Source organism: Lethenteron reissneri, chromosome 20, assembly GCF_015708825.2.
Source record: "Lethenteron reissneri isolate LAM-NWPU_2019-01 chromosome 20, ASM1570882v1, whole genome shotgun sequence".
In the NCBI taxonomy this organism is placed as follows: domain Eukaryota; kingdom Metazoa; phylum Chordata; class Hyperoartia; order Petromyzontiformes; family Petromyzontidae; genus Lethenteron; species Lethenteron reissneri.
This window is the reverse complement of record NC_083798.1, coordinates 4,402,401-4,428,254: the sequence shown is the minus strand read 5'-3', so window position 1 is coordinate 4,428,254 and position 25,854 is coordinate 4,402,401. Positions and strand designations below refer to the sequence as shown.

The 25,854-nt window shown below is 46.9% G+C and overlaps 1 protein-coding gene across 3 annotated transcripts in view; it reads left to right on the top strand.

The window, feature by feature from the left end:
* LOC133344613 (rho GTPase-activating protein 9-like) overlaps window positions 1-25,854 on the top strand; it is a 49,268-nt gene that overhangs the window by 5,709 nt on the left and 17,705 nt on the right. For all 3 annotated transcript variants that reach the window (XM_061554628.1, XM_061554629.1, XM_061554627.1), the window contains exons 4-11: window positions 9,194-9,559; window positions 11,527-11,661; window positions 12,790-12,873; window positions 13,336-13,518; window positions 14,675-14,737; window positions 14,934-14,995; window positions 22,503-22,575; window positions 23,134-23,235. In XM_061554628.1, coding sequence (XP_061410612.1) covers window positions 9,194-9,559; window positions 11,527-11,661; window positions 12,790-12,873; window positions 13,336-13,518; window positions 14,675-14,737; window positions 14,934-14,995; window positions 22,503-22,575; window positions 23,134-23,235 — 1,068 coding nt within the window. The remainder of the gene's footprint in view (window positions 1-9,193; window positions 9,560-11,526; window positions 11,662-12,789; window positions 12,874-13,335; window positions 13,519-14,674; window positions 14,738-14,933; window positions 14,996-22,502; window positions 22,576-23,133; window positions 23,236-25,854) is intronic.

Genomic DNA, 25,854 nt, shown 5'->3' with positions numbered 1-25,854 from the left:
CATGTGAGGCCTTTCTAATGCCTCCTTAGAACGCATACAGGTGCGCACATCAACTTCCCAGAGGTCTATCAAGTGTTTTTTTGTTGTCGTTGCTGTTGTTGTCTTGTGAACATTGTGCAAGCACAAAAACCCGCACGTGTTTAACCGACTATCGAGAGTCCCGAGCACGATGCTGACTTGTTGCAGTGTCAGCAGTAAGCGAAATGTCTCCGGCATTGCGTGTGAACCTATACACGACATTGGGTTTGTCAGTGAACGGCGGTCCAGTTTAACAAGTCGCAGATGCAGGCCATACTCTGCTATACGACCGCACGATTTAGATAGATCACGTTAATGTGAAGGTTCTACATTCACCAAACTATGTTCTTTAAACTAAGCAGTGATCTGGGGAAAAAAATACATCCTCCCACGACTGTGTACACGTGGTTATGAATAAGATATGTTGACACCGAGAGTTAACGGTTATGGTTACATGCGGTGAGCATAAGGGGGTATAATCATAGAGTTGATAGAATTTAAAGCGCATGCAGTATCAAAAAAACACACTACTTAATTATTCCCGATATTTTCCAGTGCAGAATATCGCTGCGTCTTGCTGTGATGCAATGCTACGCACTAATGCGGACGTTGGCTAAGTACGACGTCTATAACTTGCGCGTGTTTATGTCAATGTCCGACTAAAATACAAAGCTTGCGTGCACCTCCAGCTAACTTTTCGCATTATACTTGCGCCGCTGTTTGACTCGCGTGTGTTTAGTTTACAACCGTCATATAGCCCGTGTACGAGTTGTACAAACCAACTTTAGGACCCCCCCCCCCCAACTCATAAAGTAGCCTTGGAAACTGGCTGAATGGGATCGCCCGTGTAACAGACAACATAACCTTAAACCGTAAGTATCTTATTTCCAAAGTATTCCACCCTCCCGTGTCGAAAGAAGATGGCTTAACTTTAAATTGCAGACCTTTATGCACGTTCGTGGAAAACTTGTTTTCAGTATCGGCTATCCTTCATATAGCCTTCCTCAACACCATTTTACACCTTTAATGGGCAGTCTTTGCATCGATTTTGCTGGAACATTCCAAAGGCACCGAGAGAAAGTTGTATGAGATGCACGATCTATCGAACACCGACGCCTTTGCATTGTGAGATATTGTAACATTGTGGAGAGGGCTGCGGTACAAACATGTGCACAGTTGTACAAGAAAAAATGCATAGCATCAGGAGAAACGTGCATATCCTATGACCGGTGGCTCTATTTAATTCCAGTAATTATGGACATAAATGACCTTAGTAAAAAGTGCACACACAGCCGTAGCTTATAGGCATTGTATATAATCATGAATTAATCAAACACTCGAGAGAAATAAAAAAGTTAATATTCGTAGTGGTAACAACTTGAGCGGATAAACGCGTGCAGATGAGTGGGGACAACGTGCATGGAGGAAGTGTTGGTGAGTCTCCTGCTGCAGAGTACAAAGAGGAAGAGCAAACATTGAAAATGAAAAGTCCAAAAACATGATGACATTCGAGGGTCAATGGGGGTAGGCTTTTGTGCATGCCCTCAGTGGCAAACTATGCGCGCTCTATATAAACAAATAAACGCGGAGGTCAAGGGGAAATATTGACGATATATGTTGTATATTATCGTAAACAGTTATGCATACACACAGTGGGCCAGATGACACTGCGTGGCACAGGCAGACTGCTGAGGGCAGAATTACTGCATTTTGTCTACGTTTCATGACATGCCAAACACATCCACACATGTATATGAATATATATGTGTGGGATGTGTTTGATGCAGATGTATGCATTTCACTATAATTCAAAATGTGTTGCTCTTGTTGAATACAAATAAACCAGGTTATAAATATATGTGTAATTACATTTTTTCTAAAAAAGAAAATAGTATTTCTTGGTTTGTGGAAATTAATTTGAAAAACAAGTGTACCATCGCCGTTCATAGCTCATGCATGTGAATAATTAGGATATGGTATACGGTATACACTATACTACAGATATCACCAAATAGTGTATCGTAAATACACTACATAACTATAAACAGCTTCAAAGGTGAAGTTGATCAATTATGTCTATTTTACATTGACTGACGAACTAAATGTACAGAACAGTTATACAGTATATATTACATATCGGTGTCATTCCAAGCTTGAACTAATTCATGGGGCTTTTTTGGCATATTTCAAAAGAAAGGGGGAAATGTCAGAGAGACTGGAAGGAGAATGTACAATTATTCTAGAACATACGTTATTTGGACACATCACATGCATTGTTTTGCAAGCTTGGGCAGAATACTTCACTCTATGGGATGATAACCAATGGTCTTAACCTTTACTGCTGCCTTGCACCCCCTTGGTTCTCATCGTTAAAACATTTACAATGATAATAAATGCTTAGGTTTGATAAAAAAAACAAAGCAGTTACGGGGGTGCATCTCTTGCACCCCCACAAATGGCATCTTGCACTCCCAGAGATTCCTGCACCCCAGGTTAAGAACCGACGGTCTGGGCTAACAAAAGGAGTGGCAGCAGCCAATGAAGGAAACGCATCTGAGAAAGACATCCCCGCGCCTCCGATGAGCACGTCTGACAACGTACGGTGCAAAGGAAGTTCAACGTAACGTACATTACGTACACCACGAAGGTAGAGTGGTTAAATTGGCTCGTGTGAAGGTGCTAGTTTAGATCGTTGCATCCCAAGACCGTCTTGTGGAGGTCTTCACCCAGCAGGGGAAAAATCATGACTGGTTACGATGATATATCACAAACGGTATATACGCTATTAAAAGGAGGCATTCACGTGATGTTTCCTCTTCAATCGGTGCTGTAAGTCTAGACGTTGACAACTGAGCATTGCGCGGGATCAAGTACAACATCGCATAAATTGGGCACTTATTATTTATCAACCGTGACTCACATTTAATGCATACACCAGGTCATAAATCGTCTGTGGGTCGCATTCTTAGAACAGTGGACTTGAGTAATTTAAATACTGTGTCAAGTTCCAAAATCCATTTAAAGCAGGCCTGTCATTGGGTAATGTAACGCAATTAATTACTTGATTGCCACTGGCAGAGGTGGTGTCACAAACCGCAAGCTTAATGTTCATGTGCATTTGAGCGTGCAGAAACTAGAGAAAGTGTGAACTACTTATGATCTGACATACAAGAGTCCAACATCAATTTGCCACTGCTTTGCACAGTAAATGGGAATACAGGCATCATATACGTCATAGCAATTGTGATCATGTACAACAAATAATGACGTGACAATTGTATGATGTGAACAGTGTATTCATTTTAAGACATCAGACCCATTTAGCTCAAATCATGGAAAGTACATTCAATGGAAGTGGGAGTATTTGTGATATGTAACTGTGTTGAGTGCATTTCTGAAAGTTTGGCAATCCTGTTAAAAAACACGTGAAAGAAAAAAGAAAAACATACATGAAAATGTAAATTAAATAAGCAGGGCAACTTTGCCTGGAATGTTAAGTGAAATGCAACATGCAGTCTGGATTTTAAAAGCCATTACATTTTTTCAGTTCAATGCCAGGGGTGTACCCGCGGGAAGACGGTCACCGCCACGTAACCCCCCACAAAGTATGCAATACTCCATTATCAACTCGTACACCTGCGTCCAATGCAGGGGCCCTTGTGAGGCTACAAATGTGGGGAATTAGCCGTGGAATGCCGCTCTTTGCAGGCCCTTTTGTTTCTGACTAGTCTTCTTCCACAATCCCCACTGCCCGTGGCATTCCCCTTGATTAAGTATTTTATTGGCAGCTGACAACTGGCTGATTGTTTAGGCAAATTTCAGGAATCCCATTCCAGTTCTGTTGCATGCAGACGTTGGGCTTATTTACTATTTAGTATCGATTTAAAGCTTTCGTGACTGCAGGGATTCATCTTCTTGGTTCTTTCGGTAAAGTCACGTAGAAGGGAAGTAATAAAATAATAAAAATAAAACATAATTAAATAATTCTCACGACGTTTCGGCCACAATGCAAGCAGCTGTCCTCAGGTGAAGAATGAAACACCACCAAGCTTAAATATACGCTCCAAGCTTGGTGGTGTTTCATTCTTCACCTGAGGACGGCTGCTTGCGTTGTGGTCGTAACGTCGTGAGAATTATTTTATTATGTTTTATTTGTATTATTTTATTACTTCCCTTCTACGTGACTTTACCGAAAGAACCAAGAAGATACTATTTAGTATGTTTATGTTACCAGGTAAGTTCCACTGAGCTACAGAGATATTTTTCAGAAGCGACCTGGTTATCACAAATGATAGCCCACTCAAGTGGCTTATCATGTAAGAAAGTTTAGCAGACAAATACTATGAACGCATGTTTCTCAATGTTGTGGGGAAAAACATCTCAGGACCCTGATAAAAATCCACGCGACCACGGGAAGTACATGCAATCTCCAAATATACGGGCATCAGGGTAGGGATCAAACTCACGACCTCCTGTATACCAGGCGAGGTAGTTAACATAAACATTTGATTCCACTGTTTGCATGTACCTAACGCAGTCGTGAAACCCATTGGGCGAGATCTGACTGCTGAGACCTAGGAAAATCTTTGCCATTTAAAATAAATACTTTTTAATGTCTAGGGATAAATTATTCTCCAATTTGTTTAAGAAAACTAGAAAATTATATATCAATCCGAGAGTTCACTTGAGGCGAGCTCTGTTGTGCACTGTGTGTTCTATTCAAGAGCAATGCCAGGTTGTTGAATATATATAAAGCAATGAATGTCATTTCCCTTACCCGAAGTGAACTGCTGCACTCGCCGCATGAGTGTGAATCAATGTTGCTGATTGCAGAGGCACGTCCCTGCCACGAAGGCCCTCTTCTGTACCTGCAGAGCAGTGGGAATCGCCACTGCAGGTGGTGGACATTTGTTTCTGGGATGAATGAATGGACAGCCCCACCAGCGTGAACGAATATGACATCCAACAAAAGCGGGTAGCATTGTATCAGGGTTGTTTGGCAGGGACATGATGGTCTTATCAGGTTCCCTTTACGCAGGAAGGATGTCTCCGTGGGTGCGTTAGAATTTGAGAAGTACAGTGCTGTTTGTGAGCCCCTATTAAGGCGTGCAAAAAGCGTGTTAGGTGAGTGTGGTCCGCATGTTACTAAGCCACCCTTGTCCATCTGTGCAGATTTTGACATCCCACATCAGATATTCATGTCAGGCTGAGTCAATCTAAGGGAAGCCCAGGGCAGTTTCAGATACCACTAACTAATGGTGTGCATGGTCAGAAATTAAATACAGGACAACTGGGATAAAAAAAATGCGCAAATAGCAAAGTGCAACCACTTTTCTAGTTATTTAAAACACACACGCACATACAGTAGTAGCTCAATTACATGTTGTAATTGTAGAGGAAACCTTTTCATAAAAACTAACACTGCTCGAGATCAAGACTCCCAACAGCTGTGGCAATATTACCATTTGTGACCGACTGCTCTTGCAGAGATTCTATTGTCCTGCTGCTTTTAAAGACACAAAGTGGCTGCAATTTATACAACCAAATGTGATACAGTATAAATATTGATTTTCACAACACGGGACAATGTTTCACAACACAGCTGTGAAGCGATGCTCTGTCCTATAACAGGGAGTGTTCAGGAATGAAAGGGGAGAGAGTATAGCACGTAGGAGATGTACGGGCGTGACGGTCGCTCTGATATGGCTTTCATTGTGTGAAATGTGTTGTGTGGCATCAATGAGTATGACGGCTTTCCTGGTGGCCAGATCTTAACTACCTCGCCTGGTATGCAGGAGGTCGTGGGTTCGATCCCGACCCTGACGCCTGTATACTTGAAGTCTGCATGTTCTCCCCGTGGTCGTGTGAATTTTTCTCCGGGTCCTCCGGTTTTTCCCTCCACGTTTAGAAACGTGCGTGCAAGAGTATTTGGCTGCTGTACATTTTCGCTTTGTAAGCCACTTCGTTGAGCTATCATTTTTAGTCTGGTCGCTTCTGAAAAAGAGCTGCATAGGTTAGTAGGCCTTACCTGGTAAAATGATTTTTTAAAATAGTTTTTAAAAGTACATTTGAAGACGAATCTACCACTGTATTGTGGAAACAGGTCCCATAACCACACGTGCTAAAGAGAGAAAATATTTTTGTAGAGCATCAACATAAATATATTTAATGAGGTAATGAAATACATTTTAAAAAGGCACACCAACCTATCAGAGGTATGGCACTTTGAAACCTTTGCACATCATCATAACAGCCATGGTCTATCGACTGCTGGATGAATGCTTCCCCACGCCATCGCTACCCCTCAGAGTCTTACGATTCTACGATCCATCTCCTGCACGAAGTCTTATAGCTTCATCTCCATGATGGTCGTGCGGTGCGAAAGAAACTCAACATACATAGGGCATGTTCTCTCTGTTGCCTGTCTTCCCCACATCGCCACGGATGCCAGTGTTAAAGGTTCAAAGTATAACAACGTAAAATTAAATGTATAAAATTACATTTAATGAAGTAAAGTAATGACAATACTTTTTACAAAAAAAAAAACATGCTCTGGTAGTATATGATGGATTGCTTATGAAACTGATTGGCCCACACCAGAGACAGCTTTCTTTTGAGCCTAGTCTTAATGAGTGTTAGACCAGAGGACACCAAAAGGCGAACATCACAAATACAATTTTGTTTGCATGTTCACCACAGGTACTGTGTGTGGTTAATGCAGACAGGATTCCTTGAATAAAGATTCTGTTTGGTGTTGTAATATCTTAACACCTGGTTTTATTGCCATAAAGGGTAAAACCTATTGTTATATACAGAACATGATCTGTTTACGAATTTAATTTTACAATCACTGCATTGACTCGTCCAGCCTCAATTTTATTTCGTCAATGCTATTAAATTATTGAACCAGGACATGCAATGAACCCATTGAGACACGTGAAACGTTGCCTCCTTTGTAACAGCGGCCACAGTGCTGAGAGGTCAGATGTCCAAGCCTCTCGTCAACGCGGTGTAATTAAGGCGCTTGTTTTATCTTGCGCGTTCGTGTGTTTGTCGCTGGAACATGGCGCTGACGTTCCTCGCGCAAAATTCTAAATTTTGTCCCTGCACGGTATCCATGTCGCCACGACATGCCCCCCCCCTGCCCTCCAAAAAGAATGCCCCATGGGTTGAGAACCACCGAGTGAATGTATATTTTATTCTGGCCAGGTGGTGCAGCAGCGAGAGCATGTGACTCGCCATCAGTGCAATTTTTTTGGAAATAAATAGCGCTCACCCTGTGGAGAGACTCCAGCAATGGAGAGTAGAATTTCCAGCCACGGCTCTGATCTGGCAATGGAAATGAGTGACGCCCATTTTATCATTCGAGCGCATTCACTTGACTTGAATGTGTACTTTAATATCCCCATCTCAAAACGTTTCAACGCTCCATGCATAACAGTCCCAAATGTACGGCTGGAATTTAAATAGCGTGTCTTAAAAAGGAAAGAAAAACAAGTTATTCAACAGGTTGGCCGAAAGCCTTTATCATTATTGGTATGCGGTCATACACGTTTGCTGGAAATGAACTGTGTGCTCTTCTTCTTAAGCGGAGCGTGCCTCCAAGGTAATGGAATTTGGTGAAAAGTGTGCCGTTGAAAGTTCAGCCTCACAATGTAGAGATGGGAATTAAGGACACGTGAAGGAAAATGAGGATAAACACAAAGGAGGGTGAATATCGTGTTCATATTTCATGACAAGGAACCACAGCGGCATGGATTTAATGTGTGGGTTTGGCAAGCCAGAAAGCGTGGAGCAACTTGGACAAGCGAGTGGAATTGTGAGTGGATTTTATAGCGAGTGGGCAGAAAAGTGTAAACCTTTACGAGCGAGAGGGGACAAGGAAGTGTGTAAAGTGCCATATGGATGGTAGAGGAAGTGTTTTCTCCGTGGTTGCAGATGGATAAATCCACACGTTAGCAAGTGGAAAAAAACACCCCGAAAGATTATAGTCAATGTGCAGATGGGCACGTGATGGGCACATGCATGTACAGATGGGCACACGCGTAGTGAATGTGTATATGGGGCACATGGGCATGTTTGCAGGTTTGAGTGTTTGAAAAAAAAAGATTAGCGTGAGCCGGCTGGTGAGTGGATCTGCATAACTGTTCGCAGCTAGTGAATGTTTGAATGGGTGAGTGCGCGTGTCAGTGCACAGATTGGGAAGTGTGTGGATGGATGAACGTGATGTGCGAGGGAGCGTGCTGGTGAGTGAATAAGCACGGAAGTATGCTAGGGTTGGAATAGGGCACGGCCAACAGGATAATATAGATGCCTATATAAATACTACGTCTTATATGAGGATCAGTGATAGAATAAAAAAAAACACTAACATAATACTATGGTTTTTTTGAAGTCCGATATTTATAGAGTATCGTTTTTTAAAATACTAATCATTAAACATGATATCAAATGTTTTCACGTACATACCTTGTAACAAAAATATGTTTGCGAAGTAGTAGTAACCGTTTTAAGTGTCAGATAATTAGAGCAAATAAATGTAAGAATAACAATTGTGTTACTCTACTCACTGCTTAACTGTAATATGCCTTGTAAAATAAAAGTATTCAACAACCATAACTGGCCTCTGAGATGGCCAGAAGATGACAGTTTTGAGCATTACCCCCTCGAATATGTGGCATTTTTCCAGATTCTCTGGTTTCCTTACACATTCCAAATACTCATTCATAATATATGCCAAACATCTACATTCAGATCCCTCCCAATAATGAGTCTCGAGACTCATTGAGACTTTCCTGGTTATGTAGTCTTGCATTTTTATTATACATGTGATTGGCTCCTTATATAACCAACAGGGTACTGAATCAACATATTACACAAACTCATGGCTTTGCTTCCCTGACACCTGAATAATAAAGCATTTCTTGCCATGTGTATATATGTTGTATAAATATTCCTACCATGTCCGTTTCACAAACCCATGAATATGTTCATTTGAAATGCTCACAAAATGTCACGGTTTCATTTGCAAACTTATTTGGTTACAACCCACACAATATGTTTTTGTTCTGCATCACAATTAACAGCCAATAAGTTATCTAAAAAAAATTTGTTGTTCCGGAAAACGTAATGGGCGGTGCACATCTTTGTTGTTGTTGTTGTTTTTATCCTGAAGGGCGAGGGTTCCACAAAGGACCTCGTGGAACGGGCGGATTTTCTCGACAATGACGACGACGACGGCGGCGACGACCAATCGGTGGGCAGCGCGCCGACGTCCAAATCGCCGCACGTGTCCCTGAACGACGACGGCGACGGACCGGCCGAATCGCCCCTCTACGCCAACCTGGGCGGCAGCCGGGGAGAGGATCTGCGAGAGGCCCCGGGCCGACCTCCGGCGGGCGAGGAGGCCCTCCGTGCCGTCGACGGCTGGGAGGAGCACTGGGACGACGGCGCGGCGCGCGTCTTCTTCTTCAACCGCGCGAGCGGCGAGACCAGCTGGAAGCCACCGCGCAGGGCCGCGAGCACGTCTGTGGGCGACCTGGTGAGGCCTCGCCGAAAGTGTTCGGCGCAAAAAAACACAAAGACGAAGATCCACAACCCCCCTACCAGAGGTCGCAACCGGGTACCCGATACCCGTACCCTACCCGATACCCGGCTACCTGTACCCAGCCGGGTATGGGTAGCCATTTGCGACCCTGGTGCGGCCGGGTACGGGTTCGGGTACGCCGTGAGTCACTGGTGAGTAACCGTTTGTCACTCATTTCGGGTCGGGTACGGGTACGGGTATGGAACGGGTACCCGTACCCTACCCGTACCCGGCTGAGTACGGGTACGGGTACCTATTTGCGACCCTGGTGCGGCCGGATACGGGTACAGGTAAGGAATCAAAACCCGTTTGCGACCTCTGCCCCCTACCGCCCGCCCGGCCGGCCGCATCCCGCCACCCCACCTCCCACGTATAGCCCTTAGCAGGATCAGAATATTTATTTATTCTGGATGAATCCGATGAGCTATAAAGCTCTTTTTCACTGATTTTTTTTCAGTCAGGGCGGGTCAGAATGTTACAACAACAATACGAAAACATGGTAGGAGTGCAAAATATAGGAAAGGTATCATTCTAGACTTGACGTTATCATTTTAAAACAAACAAATACAACTACATTTGTTTTGGTCTTACTAGCTAAAGCCCACTGAGCTATTAGCTTCTTTTTCCTCTGTGCAGGGGAAGTGTTAGTGATCAGCGCCCATGATGGCTGGCACGGCACACGAGGGGGGTGGGGTGGCCGGCCCCCTGCCTAGCCACCTTTGTCTCCCCAGTGCTGATGTTTACACACCGCACCAGGTGCTCATTTAAAGGCTGAGTCATCCAAGAAGGAGGTTCAGGACAGAATCTGATTATTGTCACTGATGTGAATTCAGGTCGCCGGGTTCATAGCTAAGGTCACCGGGTTCATTACCAGTACACTGCAGACAAAGACACACTGACATGCCTCTGTATAAATGGGGCTATGATCAGTCTGCAATTTGCAAAGTGATTGCAATTCTGCGTTAAGCCTCATATTTGATTCATATCTCTGGCAGCTGCATGGATGTGTCTCACACACGAGATTGTACGTTTTTGAAAAGAGCAATGAAAACCCCACTAGAAATATGCTGCAACTCTATTGTTCACACGGGGTTCCACTCTCTGCACTTGTAGACCATCACCAACTGCTAATACATTGCGTCCAGGAAATGGAACATGGTTCGGCTATCTGGCCGTCTCAATTAACTTGGCACTGGTTGGATTTCGTGGAGGGTGGCGGCAGCCGTAGTCCGTGCAGGGGAAGTGTGAAAGGAAGAAACACATCTGCACAGTTATGATAAGCCGCTCTTATTGGAAATCTGCGGAAGCCGAAATTTGTCTTAGATTTATTTTTGGTGCTTTTATTAGCGCGAGTAATTTTTTGTTTCAAGACAATTCATCGCTTGTACATTAACTTCACAGGTAGTTTTTTTTCAGAGCCAATATTGTGATTCATAAAGGCCTTTTGGATTAGGCCGCACTTTTTTTCTAACATCAGACACTAAAGTGAGACCGTTTACATTTAAATAATGCATTTTATGAATTCATGCACAATTCAGTGAATCGTAGCCACCGTGTTCATAGATTTAAGCATCCTTTGAAATGTATTCATATGCACAGGCTGTACGGGTACTTTCAGTATTCTATAAAAGCCACGTGAGGTTGGTGGTGCTTAAAGAGAATGGGTACATGCAGGAATAGCGAAAAATATGGGAGTAGGAAGATAGTATATGCAGGACATGTTCGAAGAGGGACAGCTAAGAAAAGCGCACGTAAATAAACCCAATTAAACTAAGCATAGAGAACAGATTTTATTTTATGTCACCCATCTGATGCACTCTACTCTTGGTGTTTTCAGCAGGCTCCAGTGCACTGCTTTGGATTGCTATTACTAACGCAGCTCTGAATGCAGAGCTCATTGCTTCTGTTTTTGTGACTTACAGCTGACGGTGGAATGCAAAGATGAGCAGTTGTACTCAGAAATCACCTACAGTGACGCGGCAGTACCACATGGCTGGCAAGAAATCATGGGGACAGATGGAAACGTCCTCTACATCAACGAGGAGACACAGGAGCAGGTGCCACATCAGCAGCATCGTGCCACCTTCACAGGAGAGTCGAAGTCGAGCGTAACAGTGTCTCCCAGTTTCCATTTAAAGCTTTCGTGACTGCAGGGATTCATATTCTTGGTTCTTTCGGTAAAGGCACGTAGAAGGGAAATAATAAAATAATAAAAATAATAAAAATAAAAGATAATAAAATAAAATTATCACGACGTTTCGGCAACAACACAATCAGCCGTCCTCAGGTGAAGAAATTGAGCTGTCGGAAAGACAGCGTCCTCCCAGCTTAAGGGAGAAGCGGAGCACCCACCCACTACAGCAGTGTTCTTCACCAATTCTCAGAGGGGGGGGGGGGGGGGACACTTTCGCCGATAAGACATCATCAGCGTGAGGGCCGCCACAATTGAAACCACTGGGTTTGACAGCAGCACGATGATGGGCGGTGTTGTCACGTGTTGTGCATTGTCGGGGGCCGCACGTCAGGGGCCACACTACAGGCCACCAGGGACCGCCAGTGGCCCGCGGGCCTTGCAATGAAGAACACTGGGCTATTTGATGGCCAATCACTCCATAGCATAACCACTGATGACTTGAAACTAAGTGGTGCTCGGTTTTTTTTCATCAACCCTGGTAAGGAAGTAAAGCTGTTTTGCCAAACAAACAAGATTTGAACTCATAACTTTCCAAATGAGCGACAAGCCCTCAAAACCACGGTGCCAGCTAAGCAGGGCATTGTATACAGTAACAAGAGATGATTATTACTGAGCGATCAATGTACATTCTATTTTTTTTATCGGTGGACTAGAAAACGAAGTTTCTCACAGATATAATTAAACCTATACTTACACTGAGTAAAATAAAATTAATTGGCCCGGCAAAAATAAAGGTCCAGAGGTTGATGGATTTTGCTTGCAGGGCAGGGTCACCCAAAAGTTGTAATTTTCTTCTTAAGCGCCATGCTAGCCAATTAATATGTCCAATGCCCATCATCAGTGAAACAAGGTCATTTGCCCCACCCAACATTGACCTTTAAGTGTATAGAAAGTGGACAGCTACAACGTTTTAAATACCTTGCTTGTGCAGTATATACAATGCGCACAAAAGCGACATTTTACATCTCTTTCTCTCTTTATTGTATTTCAGTGGACCCGATTTGTGGATACCGCAACAGGATCTGTGTACTTCTACAATGAAATAACAAACCAATCAAGCTGGGATTTGCCAAAGGTAAATAGTAGTTATATTCGTATGATTAGCATAGACATACAGTATGTCTAAAATATGCTTCATAACCTTTTATAATTGTACCTTCAGAATATAGCAATACTATAGATATAGTAGACACAAACAAAGCATAAAAACGTTGACACAAGGACATACGATTAAAATTATTTTAATTGAGTTAATTATCTTAATGTATTGCAATATATGTCTAATTTCATTTGTGTTTGATGACATCGCTCCTTAATAAGGTCAACAGGTAATTGCGATCTTCCTAAAACAAATCTATGTATTATCTGAATATTTCTAAAGTTTTGGTACAAAGTCCAAGCAAGCCATTTTGTCAAATCACACCGAAATCCTGCACGCTCTTAGCAGTTTCGTGATGTTTTCTGCCACGCGGATATTTTTTCCAAAGTTTAAAATAACGCCTTGTCTATTATTTTTTTTGTGTATTGTTGTGGTGAGGGTGGCTTTGCGTCGGAGTCGGATGAGGCGACGTACGAGTGTCTGCGAGACTTCGCCCGCCACACCCTGGCCCCGCCGATCACCTTGGGCCACGAGCTTCCCACGGTCGAGCGGAGCAAATCTTTCTCGTCGGCCAACCGCGACAGCCTCATCAAGCCACTCGGGGCAGAGCACAAAGACAAGGTGCAGCGATCTCATTGGTCGCATGAAAAGTGTCGCCATTCGCCTCCGCACCTCCGATTTGCACGGTTGGCTACGTACTGTGCGAAAGAAGTTCAACGTACATACATATTGCTAAGTGAAAAGTTTACGTATCTACCCATGATTAATTGTATATATTTAAAATCAAAATCACGGTCGCTGAACACAGGCCCAAAATTCCCAGTGGCCAGCGACAAAGAGCACTTATGAAGATATAAGAGAGTTCAAAGGTATTTTTTTAATTGAGCATTGTTGTAAGGATTTCGGACAAGTGATGATGGGAGGGAATGAGGATGGGGTAGGGCTCATCTCCCTTGGCAGTCCTGAGCCAGTGGTGTCAAATGATGTGGTGTCTACCTCCTATCACAACTGGTGTTGGTGGTACTTGTGTTCATGTCTCCAGATGGGTGGTAGAGTCAACACTGAGCCAGGAATAATACTAATGACCTTCAAATTATGATTCAAGTGACTCTCACAGCAACACCCAGTTGAATGAAATTACTGACCATTTACTCGTATGAGTTTAGTCTAATATGCCACTGATTTTGTGCGTGCCGAGGTCACGTCTATGTACAATGGGTGACGGGCCTTCTCTCGTGTGGCCACCAGGCTGTGGAATTCATTTTCACTGGACGTTCACTCTGCTGACTTCCTCGTTGTATTCAAATGGCTCCTTAAGACCGGTTTATTTTTGAGAGCCTTTTAATATTTCTTGAAACCTTTGTTTTGGTGGTTCAATTCTATTGGCGTGAGCCTGCATGCTTTTGTGTATTTTTTTGTACAGCACCTTGTGATCTGTGGTTAAAAGACTATTTCGAAGTGTACATTATTATTATTTTCTTCTTCAGCTCTATTAAAACAATTCAGAAGAAATGTAACACGTTATAGCTCTTTGTCGCTCAACTTCTGGATGAAGAGAATCCAATGCCATATCAGTTCTGGGGGTTGTTTGAACATTCTTCACCACACTAGTCGACAAGGTTCCGCGAAGGGGAGGACCCAGGACTGGTTGAAATATCACTCTGAACCATCGAGGTCAGTCACGGCCAGGGAACGAACTCAGGTCGTCGGGTAAATGTATCGCTGTTCATGCTGATGTTGAACACGGGATTTTAGAAAACATTTTCTCGATTTTCAGGGACACAGAAGATCTCGATCTGGGAACTTCAACGTATCAGATTACCTGACACCCGTCACAAATGTCAGTATGCAATTTCATAGTTTTGCTGTTTTGATAAGCGATGACATTTTCATTAGCACATATAATTGACACATATAATTATTTGGCATATACAATTGATGCTGAAGTATGGCACCACAAGTGTATCGAATCGTAAACACTCATTTTTAACGTCACAACCGTAATGCTGTATTGCCTGCATGCTTTGTGATTTCAGAAAACCATCAAACAGGGCACTTTAAACAAAGCAAAAATTGTGGAAGGCGGCAAAAAGCTAAGGTGTGTAATGACACGTGACGGGCAGCCCATGTCGTTATTTTTAGCATTGTTAATTTTTATACGGTCTACATGTTAAATAGGTATTTTCTGTGCTTTATGTAGGAAAGTTATAAAAGTAATCACCTTATTATTTCTCAACGTTCAATACACCAACTAGCAACAATACATGTGTAATAAAGGACTCGACCACGATGTCTGGCTTGGTGTCCTTTATTCGGTTCTTCTCTCTTAACCCGCACGGCTGTCCTTCTATAAGACTCTATACTGACACTGATACTGCTCTCCTGCAGTTTCTCCCCTCGTCGTTCTCTCAGCCTCTCTCTCCTCTCGTCGCTCTCGTAGCCTCTCCCTCACACACAGCCTCGCCGGCTGTGTTCCCCGCAGCTCCTCGTCCGCCTTCTCTCCAGCCGCCCCACCGCTGTCTTCTCTCGCAGCTCCGCTGGCTGCTCCCTTAGCTGGCCACCGCTGGCCGCCGCTGCCCCCCTTGGCTTTGCCCACGTGGCCTTACTCTGGTCCAGTCCCACTCGTTCTGCCTTCCTCTTCCGGTCTCCTCCCTTAAGAACCTTAACCTTTCCTCCCACGTCACCTAACTCCACCTCTCCGTGACGTCACATCCGGGAGGTCGCCCGCGCCCGCATTACACCACCCTCCCCCGTGGAGAAAAACCCAGCCGACCTCGGCTGAACAACACCAACAGTAATGCGGGCGAACCCGAGCGTAACACACCAAAGGACACCAAGCATGCAATATAACAGTAAGAACAATCAACACAACTCAACAATCAATAACGTAGCAGAAGCAGGCAATAAATACACAGTAAGAACAATACAACATAACAATCAACGAAACACAAGGGATTTAGAGCGTGTGCGGGTCGCCGGCCCGTCCCGGACGGTCGGCGGCCCATCCGCGGAACGGGAACGTGATTGAGTTTGAGGAGCGACAGGGTGAAATCCCCCTGTCGCTGTTGGAAGTCCACCAACGTCCCGTGTCCTTGAAGGATCAGTCTTGGGCTTGTCCCGCGGATGCGTCTGCAGCGGGGTCGGAAGGGCTGCAGGGCTCGAAGGACCCGCAGATCTGGCAGGCACCCTCCGAGCAGAGCGCCTCGTCCCCTCCGGTGTCAAGGCCGGCCTGCCTGGAACAGGTACGACAGGCGCTCTAGCAAGATCAATGGACGCAGGCGGGGGAGAGTCGGCAGCAACAGACCCCGGCAAGGCAACATTGGGAGATGATGCATCATGTAGGGGAGCAACATACGGTTTCAAGCGCGACGTGTGAACAAACCAGCGGCGAGAACCAATTTGAACACGCGCCGACTGAGGATTAGGAACCTCAATGAGGCGGACAGGCCCTCGCCAAGGTTTGTGAAATTTGGGAGAGGTACCCGGCCGCACCTGCGGGCAATGGAGCCAGGCCAGGTCCCCAACCTTCCAGGGGCACTCCCCTTTGGAACGCCGTGCGTACCTCTCATTTCGGGCCTGAGCTTTGGCCGTAGCCACACGGGCACTCTCCCGCGCCTCCGAGACCCGGCGAACAGTGTCCCGAATGTAGTCAGGAAGCGGTTTACAAGGTCCCCTCACACCGGTTCCCATCTGCACATCCATTGGCGGCACGTTTTCCCGACCATACATAAGGTAAAATGGCGAATAACCCGTAGCCGCATGAGGAGTCATCCTGTACGCCGAAAGCACCCCCGGGATGTGCAGGTCCCAATCCGATTGTTGCTCACTCACCGTGTGGCACAGCATGGCAGACAATGTCCGGTTTAGCCGCTCAACCATACCATCCGTTTGCGGATGGTATGGGGATGTCCGGACCTTCTTAGTCCCTAGGCCCGCGCATACTTCCGCCAATAATTTCGAAGAAAAATTTCGGCCCTGATCCGTAAGGAGTCTCTCCGGCGCACCCTTGTCCATAACATATCCGAACAAAAAGGCGTCGGTAATGGCCGCGGCCGATTGATCGGGCAACGGCCAGGCCATCGGCCAACGGGAGAGGTACTCAACCCCGACCAGCAAATATTTATTACCCCTCGCCGAAGGTGGGAAAGGTCCCAAAATGTCCAGTGCCACCAATTCATTGACCCGAGACACCCGAATTGACTGTAAGGGTGGCACATAAGGATGTTTAGGAGGCTTACGCCGGGCACAGTCAGGGCACGCGCGGACGTGCCCCACGACATCCGTCGACATGCCGTGCCAAAAATAATGACGTTGCAACGTCAACAAGGTCTTCTGCACACCCAGATGTAATAGCGTGTCACAATGGAGAGTTCTAATCAACTCGTATCGGAGGGACGCAGGCACCACTAGACGCCAGTGTTCCTGGAGACTTTCCCTCCACATAAGCAGACCATCTCGGACCGCGGTTTCCGGCGCACCCTCCGTAACCGGACCCCCAACCTCCACTTTGGATCGCTTCCGCAAGGACACTAACGACTCATCCATCATTTGCTCCCTTATCCAAACAGACCGTGGCAGATTCAAAACCCCATCAGTCGGCCCCGGTTCCACAGTAGCATCCGACTTCTCCACAGCCAATACCACCGGCTGAGGGGGGGGTAGGCTGGGCGCACATCTCTGCGTCCCCGACGCACATTTGCAAGGGGAGCGCTGCGGCAACCTAGAAAGTGCGTCTGCGTTCGCATGGCGCACCCCTTTACGATGGTGAATTTGAAATGAAAATTCTTGCAGCGTGTCCAACCAACGCGACAGCTGGCCGGAAGGTTGATCCATTTTAAGGGCATATTGCAAGGCCGCATGATCCGTACGTACGATAAAGGAACGGCCGTACAGGTACGGTCGAAACTGACGTAGGAAAAAAACAACGGCTAAGAGTTCCCTGCGAGTGACACAGTAGCGTGTTTCCGCGGGCGACAGGACCCGGCTACCATACGCAACGACGCGCTCTACGCCCCCTTTAGACTGAGACAACACCGCGCCAATACCTGTGTCGCTCGCATCCGTATCAAGAATGAACGGTTGATTGAAATCCGGATAATCCAATGTTGGGGCGGTAGCCAACAGATTACGCAGACTCTGAAAGGCCGCCTCTTCCGGCGGTCCCCACGCAAACTTACGTCCCTTACCCGTAAGGAGGTGCAAGGGCCTCGCGATGGTCGCAAAATTCGGTACAAATCTTCGATAATACGAGGCAAATCCCAGAAAGCGACGTACATCCCCCACGGTGACCGGAGTCGGCCAATCTCGGACGCACGCCGTTTTTTCCGGGTCCGTAGACACCCCCTCAGCACTCACGATGTGCCCCAAATAACGGACGGACCGTTGCAGTAGGTGACATTTCTTTGGTTTAAATTTCAAGTTCGCGGAGCGCATCCTCGCGAACACCGTCTCCAGCCGCCTTAAATGTTCATCAAATGTGCGGCTGAAGACGATGATATCGTCCAAATATATGAGACATGTCTCCCACTGCAACCCCGTCAAAACGAGTTCCATGAGCCTTTGAAATGTGGCAGGGGCCGCATTCAGCCCCATCGGAAGGCAGTTAAATTGAAACAACCCCTGCGGCGTACGGAATGCGGTCTTCTCCCGTGAGGGCTCGTCAAGGGGAAGCTGCCAAAATCCCGAAGAGAGGTCCAGTGTAGAGAAATACTTAGCCCCCGACAATGCGTCGAGGGAGTCGTCCATACGCGGCAGGGGATACGCATCTGCCACCGATATCTTATTCAATTTTCGAAAGTCAACACAGAATCGCAATTTGCCATCCTTTTTCTTAACCAAAACCACAGGCGCGCCCCATGGGCTGTTCGACGGCGATATAATATCCGCAGCCAACATATCCTCCACTGCCCCCCGAACGTGTTCTCGCTCGGCCGGACTCATTCGGTGCGAATTCAACCGAATAGGGGCAGCGTCGCCTGTAGCAATGTGATGGTGAAGCAATGAGGTGCGTCCCAAATCCAAATCATTGGAGCTGAACACATCGGAATACGTCAATAACAATTTATGAAGCGCACCCCGTTGATCCACAGACAGGGAAGAATTTCCGTCACATAAGCTAGCAATCCAGCGGTCATCCGAAGCCACAGGCTCGGAAACACCAGCAACCACTCCCTGGCTATGCGAACAATCGTGAGCCGTAAATGCCGTGGTGGCATGTGCCACAACCGTGCCGGCTGGGACACAGACATTTTCCGTACCCGCATTGAGCACCTGCAAAAACGGTAATTGATCTGGCCGGACGATGGTCTGCGCTCCGACCAGCGCCGATCCGGCCGTTATCGAGGCTGAAGGTGACAACAAGATCCCAACCGCTCCCAGCCGACCAGGCAGGGGCTTCCGATACCGCAGGGGAATAAGCATCTGTGAACCAGGTGGAATATCAACAGATGCCACGGATAGCGCCTGCACTTGTACGGCCGAAGCAGGTCGCCCCCAGGGCGACGGCAGAAACGAAATTTGACGGCCACCCGGCAGTTCAATACAATTCTCATTAATTTTGATCAAAATAGGCATCTTAGCCAGAAAATCAGTGCCCAATAAACAGGGAACTGCCAAGGATCTTGAAATCAACACAACGCCCGAGGCCGACACATCCCCAATAGATATTTTAGCGTCCACCTGGCCCACGATGCCCATACTACCCCCGTTCGCAGCGACGCACGACCCGTAAACCGGACGCACGGCCCCGGGTGGGATGCCTAACAGATGAAAAATGACATCCGAAATAATAGTCGCGGACGCCCCGGAATCGACCAAAATGCGCACGTCCACCCCTTGTATAGACCCCGGCACGGTGGACGAACCCGTAGCGGCCGCAACAACCCTCCGTGCCAATTTGCGCCACTGCGTCACAGAGCGACAAGGCCCCGTCGAAGGTCCCTCTTTAACAACAACACTATGACCGCACAACGAAGGTGATGGGTGAGGTGTAAAGCCTTGCCGGGTGTCTGGTGCGTGCCGACTTGCCTGTTTCGGTGGATCCTTGGGCGGCTTGGCCGGTAATGAGGCCTCCTGTTGTGGCGGACCCGGGATGCGGGCCCAGCAGTCCTTCGCGTAGTGGCCCTTCCGTCCGCAGCGGAAGCAATCGGCGTCGTTGCGCCGAAGCGCAGGCCTTGCATCGCGCCGCCCGCGTATCGGCGGTGCAGCACGAGAGGCCGGTCCACCGCGGCCTGACCATGGCACCGAGGCGGCCGTCAGCTCCTGAGGGCCCCGCTCATCCGGCACGTATACCGACTTCGTAGGGTCCCAACCCAGAGCGCCACCCTCCGCGACGGGCCCCCCTGTGCACGCCGTGACCTGTTTCCATCGTCGTAGGTTGAATTGTGCATCCAGACATTTCGCCGCCGCCCGGGAGGTGAGCTTCTCATGCCCGCACACCGGCATGGGAATCCCAAGATCCCGCGACAGCTCGAGCATCTTGCCCAAGATGAGAGGCTCGAGCAGGTCAGGTGTTGTATCTGGATACGCGGCCATAGCCAAATCAAGCACTGCACCCCTGTACGCCACAGGCGACTCCTCGGGCGCTCGTTGTCGTTGAGCGAATCGCCGATGCGCGTCGTCAGGTGGCTCGTAGGCGTCGGCCATTTCTTGAAAACTCCATATAATGTCCTCTTCTTCTCGGCCTTAATGGAGCGAAAAAAACGAACAGATTCGTCGTCCAGAAGAGTCGGCAACACTTCCAAGGCCTCAGCATCGGTCCATCTCGCAGAACGGACCGCCGCTAAAAATCTGCAGGCGAAAGCGCTCCAGTCGCCCCCAATGGCGAATTCCTTGACCGTGGTGAGATGGCGACTCCGACTTCGCTTCACTCCGCCCTCCGCCGATGGTTCCTCCGGAGGCAAATTCAAAATGGCGTCGAATCGCGGCGTGGTCAAGATGGCGGATTCCCGCCGCGGCACGCGCAAGATGGCGGCCTCCTGCCGCGTGGCCCATGGCGCCGGGAGTGAAGAACCCGTGGCGGCCTGTGGAGCACTCTCCGCTCTCTCCGTCGCCGTGCTTGGGGTGACGAGATGACACAATTGGCCCAGGGCGTCCTTGAGAGTCTCCAGTTGCTCAGCCACCTGCAGCCATCGCCGATCAGCGTCTGATGGTGTCGGCGGCCCTGACACTGTGGCTACATCTTCCACTCCCGTCCCCGCACTCGTTTCAGCAGGGCTCTCCTCCACCACCCTGGCAGGATCCATGTTTGGAGGGAAGTCTTCGTCTTCGGACGAAGAAGCCGATGCCGGCGCTGGAACATTTTTCTTTCTCACTTGTTTCGACATGCCGTTGCACTTCCGACACCAATGTAATAAAGGACTCGACCACGATGTCTGGCTTGGTGTCCTTTATTCGGTTCTTCTCTCTTAACCCGCACGGCTGTCCTTCTATAAGACTCTATACTGACACTGATACTGCTCTCCTGCAGTTTCTCCCCTCGTCGTTCTCTCAGCCTCTCTCTCCTCTCGTCGCTCTCGTAGCCTCTCCCTCACACACAGCCTCGCCGGCTGTGTTCCCCGCAGCTCCTCGTCCGCCTTCTCTCCAGCCGCCCCACCGCTGTCTTCTCTCGCAGCTCCGCTGGCTGCTCCCTTAGCTGGCCACCGCTGGCCGCCGCTGCCCCCCTTGGCTTTGCCCACGTGGCCTTACTCTGGTCCAGTCCCACTCGTTCTGCCTTCCTCTTCCGGTCTCCTCCCTTAAGAACCTTAACCTTTCCTCCCACGTCACCTAACTCCACCTCTCCGTGACGTCACATCCGGGAGGTCGCCCGCGCCCGCATTACACATGGATTAAAAAAAAAAAAACGTAAAGAAAACTATGATATTACAAATATTGCACTATGAGCAGTTCTAATAATAATAACACATGATCATAAGATTAAACCAAAACTTACCTTGAGCAAGTCATTTAACTCACCTATATTTCGTCTTGGTCACAGGAATTCCACAACACAGGGTATATTAATAATACATTTAAACACATTTAAAGATAATGGTTTTCTACATTCATAATAAGTCCAGTGAAAGGTAGCCTAGATGCCAAAATACGAGGGTATTTATTGAACGAGTACATTGCCCAGACCTTTATTACTGCATGCAATTACACAATTCTAACATCATATACGTGCTTTGAGCATACTTTAAAAGCACACGGACTATTTCGCATTGCACTGAGAAAAGATTGTTTTTCTTTGCATAAATAACAATCGTACATTTCCTTAGCCAACTCGTTGCAGAACGATCGGATGAGTTTGCACACGGAAGTCATTACGCTGACACAAAGTACTGCCATTTGGAGAAAACTGACCACATTTGTCAAGAACACTGCCAACACAGCATTACCAAATAAAGTCCTCCGTATAGACAGCACTAACAACTGCAGAATTACGCAAGTCATTACCAACGTGTGTTTAAAACTAGTTGTGCTCTTACGATCAATTTATAGCCAGACCATGCAGCCAGTCGTACTAGTCAACGTGAAGAACAATAACGTCCATTGTAACCAGACTGTGTTGTCTCGTGAAATATTGCCCATTCATAACAGTTGATGCAATGTCATTTGTTTGGCAGGAAAAGCTGGTCAAACGTCTTTGTTACTCTAACAACTTCAACTATAAGCTTCAAAGAAAGTGGACCTGGCTGGGTGCGTACACACCAGATTGGTGCTAATGCGAAAGAACTCATAGACACACACACACTATTAAGAATACATGTGTTATTGCTTGACAGCTTTCCAAATATTTATACGGAAATGCATTAAAATCAACAAAACCTTGCCTTTTATATACAAGCAACTATCGTAAGTCGAGGCGTGACAAAAAGCATGCCTACTCTTAGTTCTTTCGGTAAAGTCACGTAGGTAAAAAATGAAATTAAAATTAATAAAAATAAAATAAAAATCACGACGTTTCGGAGGCAACACAAGTCTCCGTCATCAGGTGGGACCGTCACACGTCGTGATTTTTATTTTATTTTTTATTAATTTAAATTTCATTTTTTACCTACGTGACTTTACCGAAAGAACTAAGAGTATGAATCTTTGCAGTCACGAAAGCTTCAAATCTGGAATAAATAGCATGCCGTTGAATTGCTGCTCGGGCGCCGCGGTTTGCCTTCACGTGATCGTAGAACGCCACCGTTGGGTCGTGCGCCTACCCTCAATTGTTGCGTGACTGCCACGTGCCCGTCCCCCACCTTCTAGAAACTGGCCTCAATGTCCACGAAGGGATTGCACGCCGTTTGTCTTCGTGGGGCTCGGATCGAGGCGGTACGTGACAAGTCGAGCAAGAAGAACGTCATGCAGGTGCGCAAACGCATTTCATTCATTCTGCTCGGTCACATTTAGTGCGGAGGGACATAACTCACAGGTGCCCCCGGTGCCAAAGCAAACGTCACCCTTCCCTCTTGGATAATCGGAGGGACTGTGGATGATGAATCGATCGTGGCGTGTGCATGCAAATGGCCTGCTCTCGTTTAAACAGTCAAAAAGGTAAAAGGGTGCAGCAGCCCTGCAATTAATTTGTCACCACAGCGACACTCAACAAAAAAAATTTCATTTTATTTTACCAGGTAAGGCCCACTCAGCTCTAGTGCGTTTTTTTTTAGAAGTGACCTGGCCGCATATGTTAGCTCTATGAAGTGGCTTACCGTGTGCAAATTTATTGCAGCCAAATTCTCTAAACGCATGTTTCTAAATGTGTAGAGAAAAATACCGGAGAACCCAGAGAAAAATCTGCGTGACCATGGGGACAGAGACACGCTAACTTAAAGTACATCGGCGTCAGGGTCGGGATCGAACCCACGACCTACTACACACCACACGAAGTAGTTAACCTCTCACCACCATGGCTCCGTCTCGCCACCATAACGCGTTGGCAGAAGGATCACTCAGGCTAGATTTGCCAGTAGAGGCGGGAGCATCCGCATCTGTCCTCACCGCACACGGCCTGTTGAACGACTCTCACTGGGCTGCACCCATCTATTCTGCGGGGTGGACAGGGGCGGGGTGAGGGGTGGGGATTTAAAGAAACTTGCATCGTTGTTTCAACTGCCACGGCGAGAGGTCGGACCGGCGACCTCTGGATCGCAAGTCCAGGGTTGCTGGCCGCTGCACTGATTCGGCATCCCATGAACACAGCGCCGGGTCATAGCAAATCGTACAGCATTGCCATTATCAGGAGGTGTAAGTTATTACTCTTCATTGGCTCAGTGGCAATAAACAATAACTCTGACTCTGGGTCAATTAAAAGTCAAATGTAACAATTAGCAGTCTCACTTCAAATGTAAATAATGGCATTGTTGTATATTGGCTAATTAAACGTTTAATGTGCAAATTAGAGGTATACCAATGCACATATTAATCAACGAAGCACTTCACAAGCTGTACCTGTGTCGTGAGTCATTCAGAGACAGTATTTAGGAGGCAACGACGTTTATTTTACACTTTATGCAACACTGTTACACACGGGACTAAATACACATATATCTCACTCTTGTTACGCATAGGACCACATGACACCTATCTCTCTCGCATACGGGATAACTATAATCGGGTCAGAGCAGCCAACGTGCTGCCTGACCCACGATGTTGAAAACGTAGACGTAGCACTTGAGTGTCATTTCACATGTAGACAGCCCCAATATTCGATTGGAGCTTCCCTTTTATCCTTCTTGGCACGGCCTGGCTCCACCCCAGGCCGCGCCTACCTCTGGAATATTCCCGAAGGTTCCAGGCCACCTGACGCCTGTTCCCTCTCTTAACAACGCCCCCCGCAGGAACTCTCCAGACGTTTCTCAGCTCCTCTTCCCGTGGCCCCTCGTTCACCTTTGACCCACATTCCTCACCCCGGCCCATCACGTGCTTAACCCGGTGCCGGGGTGACTCGTCCCCACATGACATGCTCCCCCCCCTACCGCCAGCCGCCCCCCACCACACTCCCCCAGTGACCGACTCCGTGGCAATTACCTGCGGCGTGGCGGAGGCTGCTATCCCCTCCTCTGCCGGTGGGACTCATCTTGCTTCCTTCTGCGAGCACCCAGTACCATGCCCCTAGTGGCACACTGAGTGGTACTGCATGGTGTGTTAGCCTCAGCGCCCATTACTACAGCACTTGGCGCTACGCGCCGTAGTGATGATCCATTTAACATCACTACACATGCTTAGAATTGGGTGTGTGAGAACCAGTGTTTCTCGATCCATATAAATTGTAGTGTATGTCATGGGTTCACATCACCACCCCCGTGTTAACTAGATTCCCATATCGAATTAAAACTCTAAATTGTGACAATTCATTCAGTTATTGGGGGGTGAAGGGGGGTTAATCATTACAACTCTAATGGAAATGTATTCAATGTCAGGGGCACATCATTAACGTATAAGAATATCAATGAGTGATGGGATACGTCATTAAAATCTGTATTACTTTGCAGAATTAAAGCGTGTTAACAATTTAATACTTTGACCACCGCTGAACTAAACTTATGTTTGCAATTCAGCGCAAAATTACGTTCCAGACCAACATCAGCTAGCGTAGCAGACAATGTTTTCTTTGCTATGAATGATGATGCACTCTGCATGCAATAAATCACCGGTCACAACATTTTACGAAGTTAAGTCATGCTTGTGTAATGTATCTCGAATAAGTCCTGTCTGTTCCATTACCCAAGCACAATTTGCATTATGCATTCTTCGAAAAAAATGTAATGAATGACTCTGCGAATTAAATAATGAATCGCATCTGTGATGCTGCAGTCTTTTTCTGGCAAGCTGCGTCGAAATATCAAATGATACCAAACCGCTTTCAAGCAGATTTATTTTTTTGTTATATATTCATTACACGAGTCATACCATTTACCTTTAAGCAAATTTACCTTCAAACCCCAAATTAGGATTTATTAATGTCATGGTATATTGCTCGTGCCT